Raw genomic sequence first — 21,191 nt, 5'->3', positions numbered from 1 at the left:
ATAAACAGTGAAAAACAGTACTCATAATTATGATTTTTTTTTGTGCATAAATATGAACTTAATGGAAAGAACTGTGTAATACACTTTTTTGTTTGCAATACAGACTCATTTACTCCATGAAAAATAATATTGAAAATTTGCAGACATAACAAACATTTACACTTAGTCTATCTATTGAAAAGTTGAAAAACTTTAGATAAATAATAATGTAAATTCAAGTCAAACAGAATAAATATATACATCCATGTGTTATCTTTCCTGATTTTTATTGTTTGCTTTGCATTTGCTTTGCATTTGCTTTGCATTTGGTCAAACTTATGGTAAAGTTGCATAACATAAAAAAGATCTGCTGTCATAGAACTGCATGACTAAACTAAAGGTCACAATATTTTCTTGAAGGGATTTTGTTATATATTAATATATTTTTTTATATTTTTACTTCACATGCTTTTTTACTCTTCCTATTATCGATTTTCATCAATAAGACAAAAAAAAAATTACGACATTTTGCAATACCATAGTTTTATCATGAGTAGATATACATTCAACTTATTTGAAATATGACACAAAGTATCCTGAATTTGTTGTTTCATATCAGATGAACTTTTTTAAATCTTAATGGGGCACTAGCTACGAGATATATATATAAAAAAATTATATATTATTTTTTTTGCTCAATCACTAATGAAATACAATGGTGAAATAATAATTCGCTTTTAGCAGCAAGTATGATTTAGTTCTGTCAAAATAAGCTAAAATCATTGATAATGAATTATTCACTTGCAAGTGAATAATTCAACCTCATAGAATTTGTATTAATGTGAACTTCAATTTAACTCCTTAGCTTGAAATGGATAACACATGAATTGAATGTGTAAAATTATTTAAAGGAAAAGAATATCAACATTGAAAGTGAAACAAAGGTAAATCAATTGATTGACTGATTTGATCCACAGAAAATCATTCTTATACAGATAAAAACGATGATAAACATTAATGTTTCATCTATAATATAAAATTAAATAGACCTAGAATAATCCAAGAGCATGAATTTGCTTGATCTATTTATATCTATATTTATGTTTACATCGCTTATATGGTCATTGAAAGACTTTAGAGGTCAACTCAATAATTAATTAGATGGCGGTCTAGACTGCGAACACACGAAATGTAATTTTATACCGTGTCCTCTTAATAATTTTTTTTAGACTTTAAATAGGTTGGATAAATGTTAACATTATTCATTATTATAAATCAAATACTAGAAATTAAGTAAAGTCGGTGAACATGAATTTGACAGCTAGTGCCCCTTTAACATTTAACATTTTTTTTTACAAGTTCTTTACACATATCTTCCTTCTTTTTCTTTTTTTCTCTGTCTTGTTTACATATGTTTTCAAGTTTTTAATAGTACCAATATCAGTCAGTCTTACTGTACACTTCTTGGATTCTGCTGCATCTATTTTCTTATTTCCTGATCTTTTTCTGCCTACAAAACATCAACTTATTTTACAAACTAAAAAGACTATTATTATGCAAATACATTGCTTTTAAAACTAGAGGCTCTAAAGAGCCTGTGTCGCTCACCTTGGTCTATGTGAATATTAAACAAAATCTTACTTTGCTGAACATTACTGCTGTTTACAGTTTATCTCTATCTATAATAATATTCAAGATAATAACCAAAAACAGCAAAAATTCCTTATAATAACCAATTCAGGGGCAGCAACCCAACAACGGGTTGTCCGATTCATCTGAAAATTTCAGGGCAGATAGGTCTTGACCTGATCATCAATTTCACCCCCATGTCAGATTTGCTTTAAATGCTTTGGTTTTTGAGTTATAAGCCAAAAAATGCATTTTACCCCTATGTTCTATTTTTAACCATGGCGGTCATCTTGGTTAGTTGACCGGGACACCGGACACAATTCTTAAACTAGATACCCTAATAATGATTTTGGCAATGTTTGGTTAAATTTGGCTAAGCAGTTTCAGAGGAGAAGATTTTTTAACCAACTATTATTTTATACTAAATGATTTCTCACCTATTTCTGATTTTTTATCTTTTGTCGATGAATGATTAATAAGTCCTGTAATTGCATCTGAAATGAAAATCAGGATTTAAAAAAAAAAAAAATTCATTCTAACCTTCCCTGAAATATTTGTATGGAATTAAAACAATTAAAACTATTTTAAATTTGCATTATGAAGATGAAACTTCTTTTCACAAACTGTTATCATCCTTTTCCAAATCTGAATAAAATTCTTTTATCAGTCAAATCTTCAAAAGTATACAAGTTGCAATTCAGAATGTAAATAAGATTTAAAAGACAAACTGTGAAAAAAACAATCTTTGGACTGATATAAAGTTGTAAAAACTTTAGATTATTTACCCTTTTTAGTATTTTTACCAATCCTTTCATATTCTCCAGTAGTTTCACGGATCCTTTCTAAATTTTGGCAAACATCTATTGGATTATTTAAATCTGGAAAATTAAACAGTTGAGTAAAAATGTAAATGAAAAAGGAGAAAAAACAAGCTTATTCCACCAGGGATGATTCTAGGTGTTTTCAAATGGGTCCCTAAAACATCAAATTGGGATTTTTTTAGAATAAAATCTAAGACGAAATAACATTGATTTCCTGTAAAAACGTAAAATGTATATCATTAAGTTAAACCTTTACACTGATGTTCATGTAAGTTGTAACATTTTGAATAATTCTGGATGGGCTACTGTAATTACATGAATATTTTTGAACATGAGGCACTTGTCTATCATCTTAGCTATAGTTACCTAGGCCTATTCCAAAAGCATTTCAGCTAACATAAATAAACCACTGAAAAAAATCATTCATCGGGTATTTTTTCAACAGCAGGTCATCTCTATAAATTTACCTTAATTCAAATGGAATAAATTATATGGTTATAGAACACAACCTTCAATGCCATGACAGGCAGAAATTGGTTTAATATAAAATAACATATTAAGGTGTATGCAGTAATATAAAAACAAGAAACTGGAAAACAATAACAAAATGTGACAGATTTCTATTATTCAGATAATGAGTATTCTAATGCAATTTGGATGTAACAATTTTTTTTTCATTGGCTAAAATTTGCTGTCAAATCCACAGTTGGTCAGGCTTAACTAAGGAGGGACCCCCCCCCTCCCATTTTGAATTGATTGAATCAACAAATGTTCGATTACTACTATATAATTGAAAATAAAACAACACCTACCTTGAATTTGGCGTTTTAATGTAATTTTATCGTAATTTGAAGCGTACGGGTAAGGTAATAACCTCCAGTTTGTAAGTTTTCATTTGTATGACGTCACGTTTAGCCATGACATTTTTGTGCCAAAATAATTCATTAAATTTCGCGTTTTTTTGTTTCTAATTGTCAAGTTTAGTCGTTTTTTAAAGTTTTATCGTACTTTTTCTTTTTGTAATGCATTAGAATCGGAATAACAGTACTGTACTTGAACAGTTGTCACTGTCAATTTTAATTTGATGGTTGCAAATCACTGTTTTACTGTCTCTGATACTGTCTACTGTGTAACAATTGACGGTGGCAACTCTTCAACTACAGTACTGTTATTTCTAATGTAACAGAAAGTTAAAAAAAATATTGTTTTCTCTCATAAAAGTTGTACCTTTGTTTCCTGAATGATGTATTATGAATGATATAGTGTTGTGCATCATAGATGGAATGTCAGAACTGACAGATAGATTGAACAATGTCTTTATATGTCAAGCTGAGATATGAAGTTAATTCATCTCTGACTTCCTCAGATATGCCTCTAGTGTTGTCAACATAATGGTTAAACAGGATCTCCAACTTTTGGCAATGATTTAAATGGCTTATAATTCTGCAGATACTCTATAATTTCAGCTTTCATTTCTTTTGCTTTTATAACTAAGAAGGTGGGCATTCCTGAGGAAATATTTTTCATTTACTTCAATTAAAATAAATAAAAAAAAGTATATAGGAACATGTAAGCTGTATTACTGTGAATTCATTTATTTTCGTGGGTACCAGTTTTCGTGGATTGTGGAAAAATTGTGTTTTTTTGTATATTTCATTTCATGGTTTTTATTATGTGTTGAAACAAGCCTAGATAAATTTGTGATTCACCTACACCCACGTTATCCACAAAAATTGGTATCCCACGAAAATCAATAAATCCACAGAATCTTAAAATATAAGCAAATAAATTGTTCCTCCTATTTTTATTGCATACAGTTTAATATCTCATTTCAATTTCACTCATTTGACTCATGTGTAGATCTTACTTTGCTGAAAATTTTTTGCTGTAACATTTTATCTCTATATATCTCCAAAAAAAAATTGAAGATAATAACCAAAAACAATAAAATTCCCTAAAAAATAACTATTTCGGAACAGTAACCCGGCAATGGGTTGTTGGATATGTTTGAAAGTAACAATGCATATAGATCTTAACCTGATAATGACTTATTTTTATACCTAACTTCGCTGAATTTATTTACCTTAACTTCTCTCTATCTATAATAAAATTAACGATACAATGAAATAACCAACAAATCAACCATTTCGGGACGGTTACCAAACATGGGTTGTCCAATTGCACTGTTCATCTTATGGCAGATAGATCTTGTTCTATTACTTACATAAACCTCCATTATTTTTGCTCTAACTGCTTTAGTGAGATATAAGCCCAAAACTGCATTTATCCTTTATATAAATAAGAAGACGTTGTATGAGTGCCAATGAGACAAATCTCCATCCAATTCACAATGAATTCAAATTTAACAATTGTAGGTCAAAGTAATGCCTTCTTCACAGAGCCTTGGCTCACATCCAACAGCAAGCTATAAAGAGTCCCAAAATGACCAGTGTTACACAATTCAAACAGGAAACAAAGGGTCTTATCTATTCACAAAACGAGAAACAATAAACATATATGAAACACACCAACAAACGACTTCCACTAAACAAAAGCCTCCTGACTAAGGACAGGTGCATATAATAAATGCAACAGGTGTGAATGTTTTAACAGACGCCAACCTTTACCCTAACCTCATTTACAATAGTATAACTTTACAACATGAAAAGACGCACTAAAAAATTTAATTGAAAATGGCATGATTCTATTAAAAAGACACCAATTTCACAAAAACCACTAAACTATGTTCTTTTTCTTAGCAACAGCATCAAGATTTGTTGATGAATCAAATCATCAATTACAATTTATAAACTATATACCCTAAGGAACATTCACTTTAAGTCTTTTTGAAGTATTTGACACATTAATTTCAGAACGGAAGATTCTGGAAATAATTCATGAGGATTATAGCAAGTGATGGCATAAGCTCAAATGACTATCTGGATCAAAAACTAAATTTCAGGATTTTGAATGGTTAAAGTAATGGTATTAACTTTCATTGTCCCCTATGTTAGCTTCCTCTTTTTAATGGTAATAGGTATATAACATATTTATATTATCACTCACCTTTTATTGCTTTTAATGGAGAACTATCTTCACTTGTAAGGGATTTCCTAGCTTTTAATGGAGAACTATCTTCACTTGTAAGGGATTTCCTAGCTTTTAATGGAGAACTATCTTCACTTGTAAGGGATTTCCTAGCTTTTAATGGAAAACTATATCTTCATTTGTAAAGGATTTCCTAGCTTTTAATGAAGAATTGTCCACACTTCTTTTTCCTATAAAGAAATTAATTGTAAAGTGTTAGAAGTGAGTGTTACGAAGAAACTTGTGTATTCTTTTTTAAGTCAGCTTACTACACATTTATGTCTAGAACAGAAAAAATATATCAACATACAAAATATAGAAAATACCTACCATTTCTTGCTTTAAATGGAGAACTGTCTTTGCTATTGAAGGATTTCCTAGCTTTTAATGGAGATCTGTCATCACTATCAAAGGATTTCTTATCTCTACTACTTACAATTATGTCATAGTTTATTGTTATACCTTGGTTGTATCAATAAGTGTGTATGCATAAACTGTTTCTTAAATTACTTAAAATGTTAATAGTTATATGTTGTATCCTATAAGAACAATGAAAATAGGCCTATTGTGTTTTATTTTTGTACTATCAATTCCAAGTTTACTTTCCACAGCAGTCACTGTGACTCAGAGTGAGAGAAAGTATATTCCACTTCGTATCTTATCACCTATTTTCCTACGTTAGTTCTAGGAGGAACCCCATTCCTAACTCTTCAAATAATTAATTTTCTTTGAGTCAGTGATCATGACTCCTTTCCGTACAAATTTATCGGTTCAAATTGCGATCGTTTTAAATAAAATACAACATTTATTGACAGAACGAGCTTATACTGGACATGTCGTTTGACTCAACATTTAAGGAAGTGAGACAACTCGAAACGATAATATGGTAGACTCCATTTCGCCTGAAGGGGTGTTCTATGATGATGACTACATTCATTTTTTTTTAAATGATGCATATGATTTACAGATATGCAACAACAATAACCCTCAATAGCAGACATTCATAGAAAAGATCCCATGAGATATAAATTAATTGAGTGGGGAATCCAGAGCTAAAACCCCTTGAAGTCAAGAAATCTATACGCATGCGCATAATTACCAAAACAAACCTTTGAGCAAGATCGTATATTAAATGTTGACTAAACGACCTAGATGGTTCTCTATTTCTTTATGGAATTACAATGATCTTAAATATCAGTTTCATAACAATAACATATAAGAAAAACTCCACTTCATTTCTTATATGACAAAGATAGATTTATCTGCATTCCGAGAACTATCGTATTTTATCAAAACTGGGATTCCCTCTGACGTGTTTCTAAATTTATAAAAACACTCAATATAAATACTGCTTAATTCTGATTTTCCGTGTTGTTAAAAACACGCATATAAGTCAATGGAATTATCAAATAACATGTTATCACTCACCTTGTATTGCTTTTAATGGAGAACTGTCCTTGCTTGTAAAGGATTTCCTAGCAATTAATGGAGAGCTGTCCTCAGTTGTAAAGGATTTCCTAGCTTTTAATGGAGAACTATCTTCAGTTGTAAGATATTTCCTAGCTTTTAATGGAGAACTATCCTCACTTGTAAAGGATTTCCTAGCTTTTAATGGAGAATTGTCCTCACTTGTAAAGGATTTCCTAGCTTTCCTACCTTTTAATGGAATACTGTCCTCACTTGTAAAGGATTTCTTAGCTTTCCTAGCTTTTAATGGAGAAAATTCCTCACTTGTAAAGGAATATACACTTCTTTTTTCTAAAAAGTAATTAATTATAAGATGTTAGAAGTGACTTGTTAAGATGAAATGCTTCTGGCATGCAACATAATAAGCCTGATACATGTATAATTGAGTAGGAAATTTGTAGATGTGTAGAACAACAGCAATAAGTATTTCTAAATACAAATATTTAAAAATACCTACCATGTCTTGCTTTAAATGGAGATCTGTCATCACTATCAAAGGATTTCTTATCTTTTTTACCTAGAATTATGTCATAGAACTTTTTTTTATAGCTTGGTTATCTATAAAAGAACTTAAGTTAAGTGAGCAGGATCACATACCCCACATCCCTATATTGTCACTAGGCAAACAAAATATAAATCTATGATTTTCATCCTTCCCCCCCCCCCCCTGACAAAGTGGTCCACCTTAACCGATATCCAGCACTTCATTGAAATTTATAGGAAATCCAACAAAAAATAAATGTGCTTTCTACATGTTCTAGGCATAAAGCAAAAATCTATGATCTTTATCCAGTCTCCTCGTGAAAAAAGTCTCCCTCCTCTTATTTCTGTCAATAACAATCCCATCCAAGCTTTTTTGATACCGATGGACCAGTCAAAAATATTTTACCTTTCGTAACTTAAGTTGCATGGGGTATAAAAAATGTGTATAAATAAACTGCCTAAATTGTTAGTATTCTTTGTTATATCATATCTCCCCAGGTTGGCATAAACATGTTTCACAAATATTGAAACAAGATATCTACAGAAACAAGAGTCTCATTAAAGCCTGAAATTACTCACCTCTAATTTTTAGGGGCAGATTTTTTATAAATGATTATATATAATGCATGATGCCTTAAGTACAATCAAATACATTTTAAAAAATGATATTTCATTTTTCTGCCAAAAAGCTAAAAAAATAGATCAAAATCATCTTTTAAGAGAAAAAATGGAATAAGAGGTGAATTTTCAAATTTCAACTTACACAAATGAACAACCTATCTGGTTTTATACTAAATCAATACAAATATAAAAAGTAAATAATATACTATGCAGAGTTAACATCTTGCACTATCAATGTTACTGGAGCATATTGATAAATATGTAAGATGGTTCAGACTTATCTGTAGAACCCAAACTGTTGTATGTTCAAAGAAATACTTGTGCAGTAGAAAACAGTACTAATCAGAACATTATAAATTAAAATACTTACACAAGTCAAGAATTACTTACTTGATTAAATCTGGTCTGATGTCCTTTTTGAAAACTTTTTGAATATTCTTCCTACAATTTTTTTTAAAAAGTGCTTGACTACGCGTTATCCTTAAAACAATGGTGAAGTTATTACAAAGTCTTAACATAATGTCACAAAGTCTTCATAACTTCCTACATTTTAAAGATTTTGCTTATTGTTGAAGGCTAAACAGTAACCAATAGTAGTTTACATCTATGCAAATTGGTCTCTAGCTCATTGTTGTCTCCTTGAAAATCTTTTACACATTTTATATTTTCATTAATTAACTTATTGGAAATAAAATCAATTTGCTCTTAGGTCCATGGCCAGTTAAACACGTTTCTACTATAAACCAGCAGAAACCAGTCAAAAGTCAACTTTATAATGATGTCAAACTTGAACTCGTAGAGAGCTTATTTAATACTTGTTCAATGTCGTAACTGGGTTTGGTACCAATGGCAATTATTCCACATATACGTACTTACGTTCAGATGTTTTTTTCAATATTCATTAATATGAAACTCACCTTCAACTGGACCTATTAAAGCTTTGCCTTTTCTTGTCTGGCATGGAGAAATCTTATCATAATACTTCTGAGTGTTACTAATATACATATCTAAAACATAAATTAGAGGCTCTAAAGACCCTGTGTCGCTCACCTTAGTCTATGAAGGACACAGATGGATTCATGACAAACATGTGTTTGAAGATCTTACTTGACTGAACATTCTTGTTACTTACAATTTTTCTATCTATAATAAACTTGGCCCTTTAGATAGAAAGGAAAGTATTTTGTAAACCAATTTACCAAATTAATGAAAATTGTTAAAAATTTACTATAAAGGGCAATAACTCTTTCAGAGGTCAACTGACCATTTTGGTCATGTTGACTTATTTGTAGATCTTACTTTGCTGAACATTTATGCTGTTTACAATTTATCTCTATCTATAACAATATTCAAGATAATAACCAAAAAAGGCATTTTTTTCAAATTACCAATTGAGGGGGAGGCAACCCAACAATCATTTCTCCAAATCATCTGAAAATTTCAGGGAAAATAGATATTGACTAGATACCAATTCAATCCTTTGTCAGATTTGTTCTAAATGCTTTAATTCCAGAGTTATAATCTTCATTTTACCCCATATGTTCTATTTTTAGCCATGGCGGCCATCTTGATTGGTTGCCTGGGTCACTGCACACATTTTTTTTTTCAAAAAGATACCCCAATAATGATTGTGGCTAAGTTTGGTTAAATTTGACTCAGTAGTTTCAGAGGAGAAGATTTTTGTAAAAGTTAACAACGATGTCGACGGAGACGAACAAAGGACGAGGAACGCCAAGTGATGAGAAAAGCTCACTTGGCCTTGTGGGCCAGGTGAGCTAAAAAAGCAATGAAAATTCTTTGATTGTAGCAGTTAAGTTAAAATGTAACCTTAAATAGTGACAAACGTTAATGACTGATGAATAAAACTGAAAGTGCAATGCAATGTGATATATGTGGAAATGCCAATGTAAAAAAAAACCTGCATGTTTAACCCAGCCACATTATCTATGCATGTGCCTATCCCAAGTCAGGAGCCTGTAATCAGTGGTTTGTTTATGTGTTACATATTTGTTTTTTGTTCATTTTTATATTTAAATAAGGTCGTTAGTTTTCTATTTTTAATATTCAGACTGGTTACATTTGTGTACCTTCTAATACTTTGAGAGTATTTAAAACAAGCTGCCATGCATCTTTTCTAAAGTAGGTCTTCGCTGAAGTTTGTGTTTCGGGACATATTAAACAGAATTTCTGTATGACTCCACAGATTATCTGGCTTTGTTTCCACATCTTCTTCAATCACAAACAGTACAGACTGTGCTCTTAAAACAGCATCTAGATCAGCCATATGATGTAAAAAGCCTGAAAAATTAAGATCTAACTATGTAGTTGAAACTTTTAATAAAATTTTGAAAAAGAGGCCATCAATAGGATGTGCTATTTCAAACAAACACTGAATTCAAAAGTCCTCCAGGGGCAGGTAGGAAAAAGTGGATATGACATTTGAAATCATGCAGATGGTTTAATCATTCAAAACAAATAAAACTTAACCTTAAATTGTGAAAAAACGTTAATGACAGATGAATGAAACTGAAAGTGCAATGCAATGTGATATATGTGGAAATGCCAATGTAAAAAAAAATTTGCATGTTTAACCCAGCCACATTATCTATGCATGTGCCTATCCCAAGTCAGGAGCCTGTAATCAGTGGTTGTCGTTTCGTTTGTTTATGTGTTACATATTTGTTTTTTGTTCATTATTATATTTAAATAAGGTCATTAGTTTTCTATTGTTTCTACTATTTCTTAGTTTTTTGTTTGAATTGTTTTACATTAATATTGTCATATCGGGGCCTTTTATAGCTGACTATGCAGTATTGGCTTTGCTCATTGTTGAAGCCCATATTTTTGTCTCTTGTGGACAGTTGTCTGATTGGCAATCATACCACATCTTCTTTTTTTGTTTTATATATATAACAATATCATTAGTGGTTCCCCTTTAACAGCTTATATCTACAGTTTTCACATTTGAAATAAGTTTTTTTGAAGAATATTATACTTTTTCACATAAAAATAGACTGTCCATTTCAAACATACTTTTTAAGACAACTAATTTCTTTCAATGGCCACTTTTGTCCTAGCTTACAAAATTGGAATCAACCATATTCCCTATTTTCAATCATTTGGTTTGACCTTATGGTTGTACAGTCACAAACAAACTAAAATTGGAAGAACAAGGATGTGTCCAAAGTACACGGATGCCCCACTCGCACTATAATTTTCCATGTTCAATGGACCATGAAATTGGGTAAAAAATCTAATGTGGCATAAAAATTAGGAATATCATACCATAGGAAACATGTGTACTAAGTTTCAAGTTGATTGGACTTCAACATCATCAAAAACTACCTTGACCGAAAAATTTAACCTGAAACTCACACTTTCATTTTCAATATCTCAACACCATAACTCCTGAACTGTTTTCAGCTGGACCAAATCACTACTTTCTTGTAAAATTCTGGACCCAAATTTTTTACAGTGTAATTTCACCCCCTACTTACAATTTGAGGCATTAAACATGGAGAAATAAACTTGGAAGGGGTATAAAAATTATTGGCAAGTAACCCACTGTTATCACTAGGGACTATATTAATCAAGGGACGACAATTGTGGTCTCGGACCTACTTACCAAATCCCATTGACTTATCACAAGTAGTTGCCTTTAAACAAATCTAAACACAAACTAATACATGTAAACTAAGCAAAATTTCAAAGTCAATATTCTTCTGACAGAAATAAAAGAGAAGCAAAAACAGACAAACCTGAATCAAAGTTGGATGGTCTGTGTATCAAAGTGCATGTAATAGTGACATGAATTAGACTTGGTACATGTACATCAAGGTGTTGCAAGGTGATTGGATGAACATTGTCACATAAATATTTTAGGATTGATGATCTTTGCTCCTAAGTAAAATTCCTAGTTTTATCAGCATAGTCCTCACAACTATTCGCGGGGTCTCCTACTTTTGGCATTAATTTAATGTAGTTGAACAATTTTGAATATATTTCAAAATATCGAGATGCATATTGCTTCTATCCAGCATTAATTTTGAAAATTCGCCTTTAGTAAATTTCTGTGCTTGATCTGACGTATTTTCGGGACAACATAAGAGGTTTTTGTGTTGTTTGTCCTTTGTTGATGAGTTTCATCAATCTTTTGTACATTAGTTGATTTTGTTTCAGAATTGTCTTTTCTTTTAGGAGGTTCCTCTTTACATAAATTTCTGATGATTTCCCCCTACAAATAAATTTAGATCTTTAGATACATTAAAATTGTAGAAAAAAATTTAGAAACGTTAAATGGAACAAACATTATAATGATAGTTTATGACTGAATATAGATCTTTACAAATCTTTAGGTTGTAATAGTGATGTTGGGTTTCCTCTCTTCTTCATTTAAACCCACATACAAGTTTATAGATAACACTTACAGGTTACATCTTCATACTCTGAACATAATGCAAATCATCTGATAAATAAGTATTGTTGAAGCGCAGCAAAATGTGAAGTATACATTGCATCAACAGAATTTATGAGAAAGTTTTAAGTTTTAAGAATTTTCAATTATGAAAATAATGCAAATTTCATTTCTGTAATCTGAATGTTATTCTTCTCTTGTGTGATTTTTTCATAATGTTGAGCTTCAATATACATAATATATAGATTTGAAAACAATATCTACATTTATTTCAGTGTTTTTGTTTTTTACTCTGTAAATTTTATATAATAACAATTTCTTACATATTTAAAGAGGTTAACATCGTAAGCTGTAGGACTGTTTTTTCCTGAGGCCCATAAGAATATACATGTATTACTTAGGTGTACACACATTTTTATATCAATTTGTAGTCCTTATTCAGCTCCTTCATTTCAAAGATTAGTGCAAGAAAACTTTAAAGTTCATACCAAACTACATGTACATTATCATATCATTCACACTACCTTGGCAGCTATTTTAATTACTTTATTCTGCCATTAGCACGAAAATTGCTTGAGGACGATGTGCAGAGCTCACAATTTTTCACATTCACACTGTTATCATTTGTCACTGTACATGTACAATTTATAGCCTCTGAAAAAAAATCTATAGTATTATCATTTGTATCTACTTTACATACCTAGTACGCACATACAAATATTTTGAACATAGGCTAGCTGAATATATAAAATATACAAAATAACCGTCACACTATAAAAGATAAAAATGATAAAGACATTGATGGACATCCATCTCTTAGTTAGGGTTTATTTTATCGGCTTCGGTAAAAAAGCGACTTGTTTAGAATTTTTGCTATTTTGCCGGTCTTATTAAGACAAACAATTTTACGAACAAGTAAGAACATCCTGACCTCAAATGTTGATGTGCTTGAAGAAAACCTCACATATAAAATGACAATACAAGTATTAATGGACAAAACAAGCATATAAACTGTTTACTGAGTCACATCTGACCTGATATCTCAAAATAAAATTCCAATCAAGAAGGTCAGTGTTCCTTATACAGAATGCACGATATCAACTGGTGATGAAAGACCAAGCAAACAAAAAACATGCACGAAGAGTGGGTCCAAGGATGGGTGTTGCAGCAATGAATAATTAAACAAACATTTGAAAATCTAGTCTACTTAATACAATTTTCAAAAGTATAATCCTTTTTATTAAATCTTAAAGTCTCAGTTAATGAATATGTGAATTAACATTAAATAAGTCGGTTTTTTTCTATTTACCCTCATAATACGCAGTAAATAAATTAGTGCCATATTACTTTAAAGATATAAAGGTCAATTCTTAAAGGTCAAAGACTATGAATTTAGTTTTTTTCTGAATTACGAATTATCTAAAAAGAATTTATGTAATTTATTCTGTAAGTGTTATTACATTAAATAGTACTATACCAAAATAAAACAAACTGCTTAAAGTAAAAAATCAGAAATATTCTTAACTTTGTATGTAAAAAGTCTTAAAAATCTGTAAACTTCCCATGTCAAAGTAAAAAAACTGTAAACTTCCCATGTATAAAGTCATTAAAACTTAAAGATCCTAATGTAAATAGTGAACATAAGGTTGTTGTGTTAGGATTGTTAATTAAGTTTTCCGTTTATTATTTGGTGGTGGAACTGTTCGACATACGAAAGTATGGTTATCCTTTATCTAGTCGAAGACTAAAAGATTATAGAAATCTCACCTAGTAGCCACATATATCATGTGTGTTCATGATAATTTTTTTCAATAAAATGTATTTCATATAGTCCGGAGCCGGCAACATAGCCACTGCCTTTTACTTACCTTGCTTTCGATCGGTAGTTATATCCTGCATTCCTTGTTTACCTTTATATGTATTAGTCCATATGGACTGGTGTGAAGCCTCATATAAAATCAAACTAGTTGTTATATTTTATAAAACAGAATCCCGGTCCATTAGCCCTTATTCATGTTCTATCTAGTACATGTTTGGCCTGATTATTATGTTTTGTTGTTGTCTAGTTGCATAATGTTTATTATTAGAACAAAGTATATTAAAGTTTGTTGACAAACAATCGCTGAATATTTGTATTGACGCAACCAATTAATTATTTTCCTGTGATTTGTATGGAACGCCACGACTGCCTTATGTTAATAATCAGCATTATACGCAGTGTTCACAGCATTATATGAAGTGATCACAGCATTATATGCAGTGCTCACAACATTATATGAAGTGATCACAGCATTATATGCAGTGCTCACAGCATTATATGCAGTGTTCACAGCATTATATGCAGTGTTCACAACATTATATGAAGTGCTCACAACATTATATGAAGTGCTCACAACATTATATTAAGTGCTCACAACATTATATTAAGTGCTCACAACATTATATTAAGTGTTCACAACATTATACGTTTTTTGTTGTATGATGAGATTGATGTATGATGAGATTTATGAATGATGAGAGCATTCGGTAAACTTCGTTTTTTAGCGGAAATTACCGAAAACATGATTGGTAAATTACGGTAAATTAATGCCCAGCAAACTTAAACAGTTATTATTATATATGTGATCATTAAGGCAGTATACAATATTTAAAACGGATTGAAATAAGTAAATTAAGAAGTATGATCAATTTAACCCAAGTTTATTCCACACCATGCAGGGCATTTTAAACTTATTTTGAGGATTAGTTTCACCATATTCACAACTTAATATGTATATATATTTACTAGAACACATCCGTGATATCGCGGGTCTGTGACTGAATTAAAGAATATAACTATGCGTAAGCCTTATTTTAGTATTGGTATTGTCATCTGATAAAGTCATGCCGATTATAAGATGAAGTTTTCTCTGGGATCTTTCTGTTTGAACCCGTCGACCTGGAACTTGTCTATTTAATATTGGTATTATTGATTTTGTTTGGAAAACAAAAGTCTCTGGAAAGGAGTATTTTTTAATCAACAGTTTTGTCCTTTATGAGTTATGAATAAAATTGAATCTTTGATTCGCTGTTTTACGTCTTACAAATTGAAAACTGTACATGCTGTACCTATACGCCTTATTTTAAGTCCAGATTTTTATTATTCGTATTGCCATCTTAGAAAGTCATACTGATTAAAGTACTACAATCGGGAACAATGTGACAATGATTGAATTATGTAGTTTCAACCCTGTGATTACGACCCGTGTATATAGCAAAATCTTAAATACAGCGTTTCGTGGTACTCCTGTCAGATGCGGAACGTACAGATAATGTAATAGTTAACAGGTGAATATATTATTGGTATCGATTCGACCCGGAACTTCTTAACTATTAGCAATATTAATTATGTGGAAAACAAAAGGGTCTGGAGTGATGTTATTTTTAATCAACAGCATGGTACTATATTAGTTATATATACTCTCAGATCAGTACTTATAGTGTCTTTTTATTGTTGGGATATACAAGTACCCGCCCACATGCACGTTCACTCTATTTTCTTGTTAGATCATATGTATTTATATTTGTACCCATCTAATTAGTTAATATAAAAAAGAAGATGTGGTATGATTGCCAATGAGACAACTATCCACAAAATACCAAAATGACACAAACATTAACAACTATATGTCACCGTACGGCCTTCAACAATGAGCAAAGCCCATACCACATAGTCAGCTATAAAAGGCCCCGATACGACCATGTAAAACAATTCAAACGAGAAAACTAACAAGCCTTTTACAACTGATTTTCATAGTTCGTTCTTATGTTGTTCTGTTACGCCACTGTCCCAGGTTAGAGGGAGGATACCAACATCCCGCTAACATGTTAAAACCCGCCACATTTTGCATATATGTGGCCGTCCCAAGTCAGGAGGAGCCTTTATTTCAGTGGTTGTCGTTTGTTAATTAATGTGTTATATACATGTTAGTTTTTCGATCGTTTGTTTGTACATAAATTAGGAATATTTTTCGTTTATCATTTCGGGGCCTTATATAGCTGACTATCCGGTATGGGCTTTCCTCATTGATGAAGGTCGTACTGTGGCCGTTTAGCTGTTTAAAATTTCTGTGATTTCATTTTGTCTCTAGTGGAAAGTTGTTTCATTGGCAAGCATACCACTTTTATATATATATGTACCGTGCAAACTGACGAACAAACGTAGTAAACGTTTTATTCATCCCCACAAACTCAATTTTCATAAGAGATGATAACTTTAAATGAAAATGTTAAACAGGGTCTTGAAAGGGTAAATTTTTCTATGAAAGTTTAAATTTCTATATAAGACTGCTGATCATATTTAGAAGACAATCTTCTAAATTGTGGTGCTAAAAAGCTTGTAAAAAAAATGGAATAATTGATGTAAAGTTATGTTTAACACCTACAGTGAAATGCTTTAAACTGCATTTTCCATATCTGTTAGATACTTATTCATGTAAAAATGCCAAATTCTGAAAATCGATGCAAAAAATGACTCTATCATGACATATATAAGCTAGCGTAATATGGCACCTATGTGTTATAGAAAGCTGACTGTTTTATTCAAAAGGTAATTAAGCTTTTTAAAAATGAGTACGGACTATAAAGTGGCACCTTGCTAAATTTCTTCAGTAGGAAATGAACTCGAGAAAATATCATACAAATTTTCCTACGATATTTCATTAAATAAACTTTTTATTATTTAACTTACATTTTGCAATTCGTATTTCTTACGACGAACAGAACTACTTCAATCATTCACCTCTCAGTTTCATCTTTTCCTTACTTATTTCAATCAGTTTTAAATATTGTATGCTATCTTATGATAACATGATTTTAATAACTTTTTAATATTGTTTGCTGGGCATTACCGTAGTTTACCAATTATGGATTCGGTAATTTCCGCTAAAAACGAAGTTTACCGGATGATCTCATCATTCATAAATCTCATCATACATCAATCTCATCATACAACAAAAAACGTATAATGTTGTGAACACTTAATGTAATGTTGTGAGCACTTAATATAATGTTGTGAGCACTTAATATAATGTTGTGAGCACTTAATATAATGTTGTGAGCACTTAATATAATGTTGTGAGCACTTAATATAATGTTGTGAGCACTTCATATAATGTTGTGAACACTGCATATAATGCTGTGAACACTGCATATAATGCTGTGAGCACTGCATATAATGCTGTGATCACTTCATATAATGTTGTGAGCACTGCATATAATGCTGTGATCACTTCATATAATGATGTGAACACTGCGTATAATGCTGATTATTAACATAAGGCAGTCGTGGCGTTCCATAGATTTGCATAGACGAATTCTGGAATACAATGTATATCTTTATTGATATTTATTACCAATTTGATCTATTCAATCAATTTATGCATGCAGTAAAATAATAAATGACCTTTCGATAAAATATCCAAATTTCATAACAGTAAACATATATGAAATTGTTTCACATTCAATCCAGTCACTCACTAATCCCCACTGTTACGTATATTTTAGACACGAAAAAATTTAATGAAATTAAAAATGTTTTTTCTTTCTTAATTAGTTAAGGTAGGCTGTAGTATCTATTCGAAATAACATCAAACATGTGATCCAAACTTTAATTAGAAAGAAACAGATATTACAGTCATTCTTTAAACATTGTTCAAGTATAGATTTCAATTCTTGAAACTTGTACGCACAACTTACAAATTGTGCCCGAAGCGCTAGCCTGACCACTACTACCTAGTCTCTAGACAAATTTTACCAAATATTGAATTTGAATATATAAAAATAAATCGATGAATTATTGTCTTCCTACTTACCAATTGATAATTGACATTTTACATTTAATTTAGAAGCGACAGGTTATCCGGTCATTCAAGGGTTTCCTAGAATCCTATCTCTCAAGGTCTATCCATAGTCCAAAACCAATTCTGTATCTTTCGGTATATTAACTTTAGACACCAAGAAAAGTTTCTCACAACTTTTTCCTTTTAAATTATCATGCACCACAGAAATAAGTTTAAAACTCGGAAACTGTTACGAAAGATTGAAATATCGTGCTTAATTTTCCTCTTAATTAAACAAAACTCCACGCTTATCCTTTTAGAATCTAACACCAAATTCGTTACAGGATCAAATACTGCTACTTGGGGCAAATTTTTCTCTGTATATTCCTTCTCGCGATCTTCATTTTCGGAACTTGTTTGGCGATGAAGGTCAACCGCCTCAGTTCAAACATTTACGTATCCAAGGTATATATCTTCAAATCAGTTCTTTTAACTGCAATGACAGACGACTTCAATGATTTGACAAAATCCTCAATATATAGAATAACTACCAACACGTCCCTTTGATGGCGATTTATTACTTTTTATTCGGGATTCTTAGGCATTTAGCGTGACGGTTTTCAACACTTATGTACTTGATTAACTCGACGTTCATAGTAAACTAATACACAGTTTAATTGAAATGTCAAATTTAATTTAGTCATTGTATGTCGAAAAGTTTATACAGTGCTGGTATCGATTGTTAAGTCGACGCAAATATATATGAACCATTATGAATAACAAACAGAGGATGGGTTTATGAAGTCATCCCGTTAGTTTTGCTGTAATACAATTTGTGACCACAGAAGATCTATACAGCTCCATTAAAATCTTCCAGACATTAATGAAACTCTTAACTTGAGGCACGAACACATACATTTTGTATAAAAGGTGACATTGTGACAATTGCCAAACCTTTTAGAATACGTATTAACATTTGTACCTCCCTTTTAACGCTTTGTCAACACTTTGAGTCCGTTCATTCGTCCGTCCGTCTGTCGTCCATAGATCTCTCAACTTTAAACATTTTGTCTTCTCCACTAAAACAACTACATGTAGAGAAAAATGGAAATAAACTAAGCAGTAAGTCTTTCATATAATTTGCCCATTCTGACCAGATGGCCAATCGTTGTTACTAATTAACTGACCAAATTGCAATGGCTTCCGTTAAATTTACGAAGGGATGATTTCAACTTCACCATTTGGAACTCTTGTTTTATATAGCTTCCTTTATTAACAATTGGTTGAGGCAAACTCAATGTTGACAAGGGAAACGACAGAATTATCACTTTTCCATTAATAAAGGACTTAACCTATGAACTTTTGAACTGTAAAAGTGACGCTCTTCAATTACAAGTTTGATTGTGTTTTGTGGTAAAAAGTATAACGTATAAATATTGTAACATTTGGTCAAATTGTTTCAGCGAATAAGACTTTTTATTTAAAACAGAAACAGGTGCAACCTAAGGGGAAAATCTCACATTCTAGTGTGGGTCAGGTGTGCTAAACATCTGTGAAAATGATTTTTAATCAGAAATCATAAATTACTAAAAAATGATAATTACTAATTCAACGAATTTAAACCGTTCTAACCAATTAAATAATTCGTTATCACAAATTACAAAAAATGTTTTGCACTCTTTTTACACAAAAAAAACCCTATATTTCCGGCCAGACGCGCGTTTCGTCTACATAAGACTCATCAGTGACGTTCGTATCAAAATATTTATCAATTCAAACAAGTATCGGACACGTAACTAGATACCCCAATTATGATTGTGGCCAAGAGTGGTTAAATTTGGCCCAGTAGTTTCAGAGGAGAAGATTTTTGTAAAAATTGACGGACGACGGACGCAGGACGATTGACGCAGGACGAATGACGCCAAGTGATGAGAAAAGCTCACTTAGCCCTTCGAAGCATGCTATCGCTGTTTTCATTTTGAGCTAAACTGCAAACCCTTTGTTATGTTATAGCAAAATTATTGAAATTAAATCAAACATCACTATAGTGATCGCCCTTATGTCCGCGTCTCACTGTCCTGATTTTTACGCCGATGGCAACTCGATTATGGAAATTTTCTAAATCGGGACTAATCGTTTCCAGATCGGGCTATTCGTGGTGCCATCTTTAACCATCGTAGAACCATTGGTCACTTTTTCAAGCCTCCTGGGACAACTTCGGAAAAGGTTTTTAATTTTTAACATGTTCGTAATCTCGTCGTGTTGCCATCGAATACAAGTACGAAGGCGAAAAGATGGAACTACGACGGCATTAAATCCAGCAAAATGTAAGCTTAATTTTCGCGCTAAAATACATTTTAAGTGCCATGCGCGATATGCACAGCTGGTCAGTCTAAAACCACAATTAAAAAAGACGTTCACAAAAATGGAACTCATATCATATGATTCTATGAGATTCTAACAAAAAAGGGAACTGCATTGTTTCTATTATTTCAAATAGAACAAGAAGAGCAGCTATTACAGGCTCAGGATTTACATTTACACGTATTATATTATTTTTTGTCAATTTTTCATATCAAGTAACATAATGAAAATCATAAATGCGCCTCGTACACCAACACTGCAGGTACATGTATATAGGGAAACCAACTTTTTCTTCGTTATTCTGATTATTTATGTATCGTTTGAGTTGTTGTCACACGAATGTTTACTCCATAACCATTTTGTTTTCTATATGTCATATTTTGTCGCATTTGATGATTTCCCCACATCCTTCCGTGTGTCTATATTATAATGATATTCAACTGGAAAGAGCTCGTTTTGCATTACCTTACCTTTAAGATAGACCAGAAAACATGGGCATAAATATGG

The 21,191-nt window shown here is 31.5% G+C and overlaps 1 protein-coding gene across 6 annotated transcripts; it reads right to left on the bottom strand.

Annotated features, from left to right (window-relative positions):
- Positions 1–626: 626 nt before the first annotated feature.
- LOC134687963 (neurofilament heavy polypeptide-like) lies at positions 627–19,505 on the bottom strand. Of its 6 annotated transcripts, none has more exons than XR_010101789.1 (11): positions 18,354–19,501; positions 13,026–13,155; positions 11,846–12,321; positions 10,175–10,385; positions 9,005–9,094; positions 7,173–7,274; positions 5,496–5,707; positions 3,657–3,937; positions 2,394–2,486; positions 2,046–2,102; positions 627–1,489 (listed from the first exon to the last, which is right to left on the bottom strand). XR_010101789.1 is itself a non-coding variant. In XM_063548427.1 (9 exons), the coding sequence occupies exons 4-7, from the start codon at positions 10,311–10,313 to the stop codon at positions 5,634–5,636; spliced, it is 633 nt and encodes a 210-aa protein (XP_063404497.1). In that variant the 5' UTR covers positions 10,314–10,385; positions 11,846–12,321; positions 13,026–13,155; positions 18,354–19,505; the 3' UTR covers positions 627–1,489; positions 2,046–2,102; positions 5,496–5,633. The 6 variants fall into 6 exon arrangements, 2 of the variants coding, with proteins under 2 accessions (XP_063404497.1, XP_063404498.1); XR_010101787.1 differs by having other exon boundaries at positions 6,945–7,274; positions 18,354–19,500; XR_010101790.1 differs by lacking the exon at positions 10,175–10,385 and having other exon boundaries at positions 6,945–7,274; positions 18,354–19,500.
- Between the last annotated feature and the right edge of the window lie 1,686 nt (positions 19,506–21,191).

Source organism: Mytilus trossulus, chromosome 10, assembly GCF_036588685.1.
Source record: "Mytilus trossulus isolate FHL-02 chromosome 10, PNRI_Mtr1.1.1.hap1, whole genome shotgun sequence".
Lineage (NCBI taxonomy): Eukaryota > Metazoa > Mollusca > Bivalvia > Mytilida > Mytilidae > Mytilus > Mytilus trossulus.
The sequence above is the reverse complement of the archived record's forward strand: the minus strand, read 5'-3'. Positions and strand labels throughout refer to the sequence as shown.